At 33.6% G+C, this 10663-nt stretch overlaps 3 protein-coding genes and 4 long non-coding RNA genes across 7 annotated transcripts, besides 3 other annotated features; 3 read left to right on the top strand and 4 right to left on the bottom strand.

Moving 5' to 3' along the window:
* Positions 1-209: 209 nt before the first annotated feature.
* Positions 210-502, top strand: SPOM_SPNCRNA.3784. Its single transcript, NR_193147.1, has one exon. It is a non-coding gene; the product is annotated as a non-coding RNA (long non-coding RNA).
* SPOM_SPAC27E2.01 (glycosyl hydrolase family 13 protein) lies at positions 247-2527 on the bottom strand. Its single transcript, NM_001019832.3, has 3 exons — positions 1369-2527; positions 813-1265; positions 247-762 (listed from the first exon to the last, which is right to left on the bottom strand). The coding sequence occupies exons 1-3, from the start codon at positions 2341-2343 to the stop codon at positions 715-717; spliced, it is 1476 nt and encodes a 491-aa protein (NP_594401.1). The 5' UTR covers positions 2344-2527; the 3' UTR covers positions 247-714.
* On the top strand, positions 1370-2708 carry SPOM_SPNCRNA.3783. Its single transcript, NR_193146.1, has one exon. It is a non-coding gene; the product is annotated as a non-coding RNA (long non-coding RNA).
* SPOM_SPNCRNA.3782 lies at positions 2556-2759 on the bottom strand. The gene has a single exon (NR_193145.1). It is a non-coding gene; the product is annotated as a non-coding RNA (long non-coding RNA).
* Positions 2760-3289: 530 nt separating this feature from the next.
* Positions 3290-3638: an LONG TERMINAL REPEAT.
* Positions 3478-5324, bottom strand: SPOM_SPNCRNA.3781. Its single transcript, NR_193144.1, has one exon. It is a non-coding gene; the product is annotated as a non-coding RNA (long non-coding RNA).
* Positions 3805-7806, top strand: Tf2-5 (retrotransposable element/transposon Tf2-type; the record flags this gene model as incomplete). The annotated part of the gene is made up of 1 exon (NM_001019831.1): positions 3805-7806. The coding sequence occupies one exon, from the start codon at positions 3805-3807 to the stop codon at positions 7804-7806; it is 4002 nt and encodes a 1333-aa protein (NP_001018276.1).
* Positions 7807-7862: 56 nt separating this feature from the next.
* Positions 7863-8205: an LONG TERMINAL REPEAT.
* Positions 8206-8341: 136 nt separating this feature from the next.
* Positions 8342-8691: an LONG TERMINAL REPEAT.
* A 433-nt stretch (positions 8692-9124) lies between these two features.
* SPOM_SPAPB15E9.06 (uncharacterized protein) lies at positions 9125-10227 on the bottom strand (the record flags this gene model as incomplete). Its single annotated transcript, NM_001356142.2, has 1 exon — positions 9125-10227. The coding sequence occupies one exon, from the start codon at positions 10225-10227 to the stop codon at positions 9958-9960; it is 270 nt and encodes an 89-aa protein (NP_001343125.1). The 3' UTR covers positions 9125-9957.
* Between the last annotated feature and the right edge of the window lie 436 nt (positions 10228-10663).

The raw sequence follows: 10663 nt of genomic DNA, 5'->3' as shown, positions 1-10663 counted from the left end.
TATTTCCTTATCCGTTTTTTTTTTAGTTTGTTCAAAAAAGGAAATTTAGAGAAGACAAACTAGTAATCAATAACCTAATATATATCATAGATGAATAATTAGTATTGAGACTTTCAGTCACTCATTAGAAATTTGCGCGAGTGAAGTTTAAATTGCAATTGGTAGTATATGTTTGATTTATTCTGATACTAAGTAAAAAAAAAAAAAAAAAACCATAAAGAATGCAAAGACGAACAGACAAACTACGATTGTATCTATTTTTTTTACATCGACGAAACCATTAACGTACAGAATATGTATTTGAAGTGTTTTTTCTTTGAGTAGAAAGCATGTAGGACTGTTAAATTTATGCTCAATTATTTTAAGGAAGAGGAAGCAATAAATAAAATTGATTTTCAAATGATTGGTTTGTTGAGTGGGGTGTTCAATAAAAGTCGATAACTATAGTTGCCAGCATAAGGATATTACTTTGGACGTATGTTTTTCAAGGAATATAGAAACATGGAAATAAATTTAAAGACTCATAAGAATAATAATGTAAACTCAAAGAGAGAAAAGGTTTCGATACCTACTTTTTTTGTTTATCTTAAACTTCAAAAGTCGTAATCGCTAACATAACAGAAATTAGATTCATAAAATATTTTACTAGTAGGATTATGTGTAACTTTTTGTGAGTTTTCGGGTGACGAATTCTTGTATTTACCTCGACATTTGTCAAGCCAGTTCATTCATGGAATGAAAGAGACCACGGTGAACAAGAACCTAAATTAACATTAGCTGAGTTTCTGTTAAAAAAATTTATTGTTTCATACCCTTGGAAAGGAAAATTCTAAGTTCATTGAAATAGTAGAAGAGTCTTCAGTTGGTAAAGAGCTAAATTGGGAACCAGATAAAACATCGATAAATTCTAATGATTCTCTTTCCGTTATACTGAACTCTGCGCTAGTATCCACATCAGAATTTGAGCCAGCATTGGATACGACAATGATCACACCTGGTCGTCGAAAGACATAAACATGTTCATTGACAAACAGCATGTTCGACAACTCAGTGGTGAATCCCGAAACATTGTCGACAAGAAATTGACGAAGTTTTATCAATTTTTTTAAAAATTGGAAAATTGGATTTTGTTGATTATAATTACTCGTCCACAAAGCGTCCCTGTTTTCAGGATCGTGTCCGCCAGCGTACATTTGTTCTTGGCCCTGAAAGATTATTGGGATACCATCTGTAAATAAAAGTAAAGTCAGAGTATTACAAAGTAGCTTCAACCATGTTAATAACATAAAGTAAGGGATACATGAGTAAACGAATTTCACTTTTTCTTCCTTAAAAGAAAAGGAAATTTCATTTGAAAAAAAAACTTACCGAATAATCCGTCGATCTGTTCAAAAATCTTGGAACATCATGATTCTCGGTGAAATTACCAAGAATTGTGGTGTCCATGGAAGTTGCGCGAGCCTCCAAAATAGCCTTTTGGTAAAATATATTCATAGACTGTTTGGGTGGAAAAAATGTGTTTTCTATCTGATAATATAAGGGATAATTCGCCGCAGATGGTATATATTCGAGATACTTTGCAATAAATTTGGGGTCACCATGATAAACCTCGCCAAACGCAAAGACGTTGGCTGCTGCGATGAAAGGCGGATAAAATTCTTTCTGTACATGCTTCGCCGTATCTATTCTCAACCCATCGAAATGATAGGTTTGGATGAGGTCACGAATCCAATTTTGAAAAAAATTATGCACCTCTTGATCCTCTGTCCGTATATCCATTAAACTAACAACCTCATCGCCAAGCCAAGCAATTTCACAGTCCCAAGTATCATCATAATTATGAAGGAATCTTTTAGGATGATAATGTGAAGGTGAGTTGAAGGGAGCGTATTTGGAGTAATCTATGGGAGAATCACCTGCGTGAGCCATGTGATTGACGACGATATCGATCATACAAAGCATATTTCTTTTGTGTAGTTGGTCAACAAGTTCCGTCAAATCCTGTTTGGTACCGAAATGAGGATTCAATTGAGTTAAATCCTCGGCCCAATAACCATGATACGCTTCTCCATAACCGGTTACACCTTCTATGTTTTTAACAATGGGGCTAATCCAAACGGCAGTACATCCCAGACTTTGAATATAATCTAATTTTTGAATAATACCTCTCCAAGTTCCCCCCAAATACATTCTACCAGTCGATGGAGCAGTGGTACAATGATCATCAAGGGCGAATCGATCAGTCAAAATTTGGTAAATGCATTGTCTTCTCCATATATCTTTATTTTTTTCATAATTTTCTCCAAAATCATAGATGATTGGTATTTGTTTATCTAGACTCATATGAGTTTCAAAGACAGCAGCAATGAAGGAGTATTCAGTCAAACTTTGGTGGATGATCTATCAAGTAATCGACAGAGCTAAGACAAAAAGAATTAAAAAGTACAGAATGATTCCTTAATGAATATACTTTAGGAGAAAGAGGATTAATGAAGGAAATATGCAAGTGCGTCGAATGAGCGTTTTATTGTTTTCGTGGTAAATAGAAACTAAGTTGAACCATCATTATAGTGAGGTGTTTGGTGGGAGCGCTAGGTTTCGGAGTGAATCGGTATTTGGTAAACATTGAGTAAGAGGGAGAAAAATTAAGATCACATTAGGAGAGGAGAAGAGAAGGGTATTTGGATGAGCAAAGAGTTAGCAAGTACGAAAAGAATCGTTTGCATACAGAAGTAATCATCGCTGCAGTTGTAAGTATCCCGCGAAACCATTCTGAAGTGTAGCAGCAAGTTTAAAAAATAGGGTTTTCCCATTTACTAACTTTTTTTAACGAAGAAAGATACTAGGTTTTTTCATATTGTTAGCAAATTGTTCTCTAATATCATTTGAAGAGGAAAACAAAAGAAAAAAGGTGTAAAAAGGGCTGTAAGACAATAGTGAAGTGTAACGTTGTCGACGGAGTGTAATCGTTGAACAAACATGTGGATGGTATGTCAATGGTATATCGACTACCGACCTCTGTACATATAGAAAGCGAATCAATGTACCGAAATTTAGGAAACGTTTGTAAATAGGGCTGCAACTAAAGTGAGAACGAGGTTCAATTTTATGCTACTTTAAGTGACAGGTTAAGCTGATACCTACATATAACAATATATATAACAACTGTTATTTAAATACCATAATCATATAGTAGGGTATATGCAGAGCTTCGTGTAGTTTTACGTATCGTTAAACGAATACCAAAGTGCGTTGGCGGACGTAGTAAAGTAGTTTATGTGTGAGGAATTGTCAGCAATACTACACTACGCTATAATACACTACGTTGAGTATCACTATATGTCACATGTTCTAATTATATATCGTACCATGTATGATACGATATGGAGATTGATCTTAATGATAATCTATTAAGATCAATATTATCTGAATACTATAAATAGAGCTACTGCTGAACCTCGTTCCTCAGTTCAGTTATGAGCTATATTAGTGATAGGTAACATTATAACCCAGTTAATACAATACCTATACTCAGTTGCTACTTATACAACCTGTGTATCGTAATATAATAGATCACAAGGAAAACTCACCGCAGTTCTACGTATCCTTAAATCAGATACCAAACTGCGTAGCTTACAATAACTGAACTCTTGTGATCTACAATTAACTCCTTTTAGGAAAAAGGAATTATTGAATAAATATATATCATAAATATATATATTTCTCTCCTTCTGGGTTCAAAGGAGAAGGAACTTTGGAAGGACTGTTATCCCTTTTGAAATCTCCCAAAGGGAAACATATACAATGTCCTACGCAAATTATCGTTATATGAAAGCAAGAGCAAAACGATGGAGACCAGAGAATTTGGATGGAATTCAAACATCAGACGAACATTTAATAAACCTTTTTGCAAAAATATTATCGAAGCATGTACCAGAGATAGGGAAATTCGATCCAAATAAGGATGTTGAAAGTTACATTTCAAAACTTGATCAACACTTTACTGAATACCCTTCATTATTCCCAAATGAGCATACTAAAAGACAGTATACATTGAATCACCTAGAAGAATTAGAGCAACAATTCGCTGAACGCATGTTTTCTGAGAATGGAAGTCTTACATGGCAAGAATTACTCAGACAAACAGGGAAAGTACAAGGATCCAACAAAGGTGATCGTTTAACTAAAACATTTGAAGGTTTTAGAAATCAATTGGACAAAGTTCAATTTATAAGGAAACTCATGTCAAAAGCAAATGTTGATGATTTCCATACTCGCTTGTTTATATTATGGATGCTGCCATATTCCTTAAGGAAATTAAAGGAAAGAAATTACTGGAAATCAGAAATCAGTGAAATTTATGACTTTTTAGAGGACAAAAGAACAGCCTCGTATGGTAAAACTCACAAGCGTTTTCAACCGCAAAATAAAAATCTAGGAAAAGAGTCCCTTTCAAAGAAAAATAACACCACTAATAGCAGAAACCTGAGGAAGACAAATGTTTCGAGAATAGAATACTCATCTAACAAATTCCTAAATCATACTAGGAAACGTTACGAAATGGTATTACAAGCTGAACTTCCAGACTTCAAGTGCTCAATACCCTGTCTAATCGATACGGGCGCTCAAGCAAATATTATAACAGAAGAAACTGTTCGAGCACATAAACTGCCTACCAGACCCTGGTCAAAAAGTGTGATATATGGTGGAGTTTATCCAAATAAGATTAATCGCAAAACAATAAAACTTAACATAAGTCTAAATGGAATATCAATCAAAACAGAATTCTTGGTTGTAAAGAAATTTTCGCATCCAGCTGCTATCTCCTTCACAACATTATATGACAATAACATTGAAATATCTAGCAGTAAACACACGCTCTCTCAAATGAACAAAGTTTCAAATATTGTCAAGGAACCTGAGTTACCAGATATCTATAAAGAATTCAAAGACATTACTGCAGAAACCAATACGGAAAAGCTACCAAAGCCAATAAAAGGGTTAGAATTTGAAGTTGAACTAACTCAAGAAAACTACAGATTACCTATCAGAAATTACCCGCTACCACCGGGAAAAATGCAAGCTATGAATGATGAAATTAATCAAGGATTAAAAAGTGGAATTATACGAGAATCTAAAGCCATTAACGCCTGTCCAGTAATGTTCGTTCCGAAAAAGGAAGGCACCTTGAGAATGGTGGTTGACTACAAACCTTTAAATAAGTATGTCAAACCCAATATATATCCGTTACCACTTATTGAACAATTACTTGCTAAAATACAAGGTTCTACAATTTTTACTAAACTTGACCTCAAAAGTGCCTATCACTTGATACGAGTAAGAAAAGGAGATGAACATAAACTTGCTTTTCGCTGTCCTCGTGGAGTTTTTGAATATCTAGTAATGCCTTATGGCATATCTACAGCTCCAGCACATTTTCAATACTTTATCAATACAATACTTGGTGAAGCCAAAGAATCACATGTAGTATGTTATATGGATGATATTTTAATTCATTCAAAATCGGAATCTGAACATGTAAAACATGTTAAAGACGTTCTACAGAAATTGAAAAATGCGAACTTAATTATCAATCAAGCAAAATGTGAATTTCACCAATCACAAGTAAAATTTATAGGGTATCACATTTCGGAAAAAGGATTTACGCCTTGTCAAGAAAATATAGACAAAGTCTTACAATGGAAGCAACCTAAGAATCGTAAAGAATTACGACAATTTCTAGGTTCTGTCAATTATCTTAGGAAATTCATTCCAAAGACATCACAATTAACACATCCACTCAATAATCTTTTGAAAAAGGATGTACGCTGGAAATGGACACCAACACAAACCCAAGCGATAGAAAACATTAAACAATGTTTAGTTTCTCCTCCGGTGCTACGACACTTTGATTTCAGTAAAAAGATTCTACTGGAAACTGATGCTTCAGATGTCGCTGTAGGAGCCGTATTGTCTCAAAAACATGATGATGATAAATACTATCCTGTTGGATACTATTCAGCAAAGATGTCTAAAGCACAATTAAATTATAGCGTATCGGACAAAGAAATGCTTGCAATCATTAAGTCTCTCAAACATTGGAGACACTATTTAGAATCCACTATCGAACCTTTCAAAATTTTAACAGACCATCGAAACTTAATTGGTCGCATTACTAACGAATCCGAGCCTGAAAACAAACGTTTAGCTCGTTGGCAATTATTTTTACAAGACTTCAACTTTGAAATTAACTACAGACCTGGATCAGCAAATCACATAGCTGATGCCTTATCCAGAATTGTTGACGAAACAGAACCAATTCCAAAAGATTCAGAAGACAATAGTATCAACTTTGTTAATCAAATCTCGATAACCGATGATTTTAAAAACCAAGTGGTTACAGAATATACGAATGATACAAAATTGTTGAATTTACTAAACAATGAAGACAAACGAGTGGAAGAGAATATCCAACTCAAAGATGGCTTACTAATTAACAGTAAAGACCAAATCTTATTACCTAATGATACTCAGCTGACTAGGACAATTATTAAAAAGTATCATGAAGAAGGTAAATTGATTCATCCAGGCATTGAACTTCTTACAAACATTATATTACGTAGATTTACGTGGAAAGGAATAAGAAAACAAATACAAGAATATGTACAGAACTGCCATACATGTCAAATAAACAAATCTAGGAATCATAAACCTTATGGACCTTTACAACCAATTCCCCCATCAGAAAGACCTTGGGAATCTTTATCAATGGATTTTATTACAGCTTTACCAGAATCATCTGGTTATAATGCACTTTTCGTGGTAGTTGACCGATTTTCAAAAATGGCAATCTTAGTACCTTGTACGAAATCCATTACAGCAGAGCAAACAGCTCGAATGTTTGATCAACGAGTTATTGCTTATTTCGGCAATCCAAAAGAAATCATTGCAGATAATGATCATATTTTTACTTCCCAAACGTGGAAAGATTTCGCACATAAATATAATTTCGTTATGAAATTTTCGTTACCATACAGACCACAAACTGATGGACAAACTGAGCGTACAAACCAAACTGTGGAGAAATTACTAAGATGTGTATGTAGCACACATCCAAATACATGGGTAGATCATATATCCCTAGTGCAACAATCTTACAACAATGCGATACATTCAGCAACTCAAATGACACCTTTTGAGATAGTACATCGCTATTCACCAGCTTTATCACCTTTAGAGTTACCTAGCTTTAGTGACAAAACTGACGAAAACTCTCAGGAAACGATCCAAGTATTTCAAACAGTTAAAGAACACTTGAATACAAACAACATAAAGATGAAAAAGTATTTCGATATGAAAATACAAGAAATTGAAGAATTTCAACCTGGAGACCTAGTTATGGTCAAAAGAACGAAAACAGGTTTTCTTCATAAATCCAATAAATTAGCACCTAGTTTTGCAGGACCGTTCTATGTGTTACAGAAGTCGGGTCCAAACAACTATGAATTGGATCTTCCAGATTCAATCAAGCACATGTTTTCATCTACTTTTCATGTTTCTCACCTAGAAAAGTATCGACATAATTCAGAACTCAATTACGCTACCATTGATGAGTCTGATATTGGAACAATTCTTCATATCCTAGAACATAAAAACAGAGAACAAGTACTCTACTTAAATGTCAAGTACATTTCGAATCTAAATCCGAGTACTATTATGTCAGGATGGACTACATTAGCTACAGCGCTACAAGCGGACAAAGCAATTGTCAATGATTATATTAAAAACAATAATCTAAATATCTGAGAACATATGACTTATCCTCAGATTTACATAGAAAATCTTGGGGAGGGCAATGTCAGCAATACTACACTACGCTATAATACACTACGTTGAGTATCACTATATGTCACATGTTCTAATTATATATCGTACCATGTATGATACGATATGGAGATTGATCTTAATGATAATCTATTAAGATCAATATTATCTGAATACTATAAATAGAGCTACTGCTGAACCTCGTTCCTCAGTTCAGTTATGAGCTATATTAGTGATAGGTAACATTATAACCCAGTTAATACAATACCTATACTCAGTTGCTACTTATACAACCTGTGTATCGTAATATAATAGATCACAAGGAAAACTCACCGCAGTTCTACGTATCCTTAAATCAGATACCAAACTGCGTAGCTTACAGGAATATTAAAAGGATCGTATTTGACGGATAGTTGTGAGTACTGGTTTATGTACTTGCTTTAGGGTATGCAATGCTAAATTATCACGTCACAATGTATCGTTAAATGAATAATAATATACGTTAGTGACATGGTAATGTCAGCTGCGCAGTTTGGTATCTGTTTAACGATACATAGAACTGAAGTGAGTTTTACTTGCGACCTACAATATAGCGGTATGCGGTATGTTAACTAACAATGTACATTTATTGGTATATAAAATCTATTAGTATCGGTCACCGATATAGCTCATAACCGAATTGAGGAATGAGGTTCAGTTGTAGCTCTATTATAATATTTGTAGTAGTGTTATCACTAACTGTCCAACATATGACATATAGTGATACTTAACGTAGTGTAGTAATGCTGACAATATTAATGTTATACTACAAAAATCGCAATGCATCGTTAAATCGCAAGCTAGATGAATGTAGTTTCATTTAAGTGTGATTTCTTATAATTCATAAGAGTGTAATTGTATTGAAATTTATTATTCAATTTGGCAAAAAATCAATATTCATTTTAAAAATTTAATATTTCGTTTGAATTTTTTAATATCAATATTAATTTTCTTTTATTTTTTTTTTATTTTTTTTTTTATTTTAAATATATATATATATATATTTTTTTTTTTTATCTATATTTATTTTTATTTTTGCTACCGTTCATTAAAATCATGTTTGTAATGTTTTTTGAATATTTTTGGTAATTATTAATTTATATAAAATATAAACAGGACGGAAAAAGTATAATAAATAAAAATGTAGCGTGAAGCAAACAATAAGAGAATTGCTTTGACTTTTTTTTCTATACGTAAAAAAGAGAGAGAAAGAAACTAAAAAAGTGTATTTTGATTACAATCAATTAATTAATCTATCTATCTTTTCATCAATAAGGATACTTTTAACCTATCCGTTTTCCTTTGTTTTAAGAAAAAAAGCAAAAAAAAAAAAAAAAAAAAAGGAATCCTTGGAATTTCTTTCTTTATCTAATAACCAAGTAATCGCAATTGTAATGGCTATGGCTGTGCAATACAATGAATTCATAATCTACCATTCCTGATGGCTTATCAGAAAACAAAACAAAGAAATCCAGCTTTGTTCGTTTTAAGCTTGATGATAACATTCAACAAAGAAATCCATCATTTTTCTTGAGTTTGCGACATCTACGCAAGCGTCAGCAATTTCTCTCAATTTTGATGAATGTCTCAGTTTTATTCATTTCACTCATTTCATTCATTTTACTCATTTTACTCTGTATGTGTTTTTTAACCAAGCTACCGAAAGAAAAACACCCTTTAACTCTAACTCGCGCTTACATGGGCTGGATGGAAAGCCTCAAATCAACATTAGCAATGATAAGCGATGCATGAAGCCTTTACAGCGCTGATTGGCTGACACTAAAAGCCTTGTCCAATGTTAAAGCAAAGGTCTATGAAAAATTGTGGAGATTATTCGTTACGGCGGCACGACGGCCAGGTGATCCAGGAATTATGACGAGGATGATAGGCTTTTACGCTATTGATTGGTTCGTTAAGGAAAAAGTTGGAAATTAAGATTGCCAGTCTTACGGAAACCGTCGGTACTGGATTGTCGGAGGAATGAGAACGAGAGGGATTGGATGGAGAGGCAAGATGGCAGGAGAATAGGGAGGAGGTCCTTTTAAAAATAGATATGGATGGGAAACGTTTCTTTGTTTAAACTTGTGCATGTTTTTATAGCAACATGGAGGATGTGCCAAAAAAGAAACAAGGGGAGCAGAGAGGACAGAGGGGAGGAATGGCGAAGAGAATACGTTTAGGTTTTTTTTTAGAACGGAACAAGTAAATATATATATTGTAGAGGATAGCCACAAGAAAAAAGAGAGAGAGAGAGAGAGATATGGAATGAAGAGAGGAGATGGAATGGAGAGAAGAGATGGAAAAGAATTCCAATGAGAATTGGAAAAGGAAATTGCAAATGCGAAAGCAAACGTTCAATTTCATTTCAATTTTAATTTTTTAAATCATTACATCTCCTTTTTTCTTTTTTCTTTTCTTTTTTTTTTCTATTCAATTCATCGTTTCAATTTTCTATTTGACTCTTAATTCAATCTTTTGTTTGCCAAGTTCTCTACTTTCGATTCATTTCATTTCGGTGGGGGATTTTTTTTTTTTTCCTTTTTTTTTTTTTTTTTAATTTGTTAATTTGCTATTCACGTTAGCCGTGTTTTACACTAGCCGGAATTCCGAAATCGACCGTCTACGTTATTTTCTTTGCATTGCCATTGTCCTTGCCTAGACTACGCTTGGATTTCTTTTTCTTTTACGCATCCTCGTTGTCCTATACTATTCCATAATTAGATGCACTGTGCTCGGTTACACTATTTTTCGTATTGTATTCTACTATCGTTTCCGTATCGCTAATGAACGAGAAGGAAAC

Source organism: Schizosaccharomyces pombe (assembly GCF_000002945.2).
Source record: "Schizosaccharomyces pombe strain 972h- genome assembly, chromosome: I".
NCBI lineage: Eukaryota > Fungi > Ascomycota > Schizosaccharomycetes > Schizosaccharomycetales > Schizosaccharomycetaceae > Schizosaccharomyces > Schizosaccharomyces pombe.
Note: the sequence above shows the minus strand (reverse complement) of the source record. Positions and strands in the feature narration are given on the sequence as shown.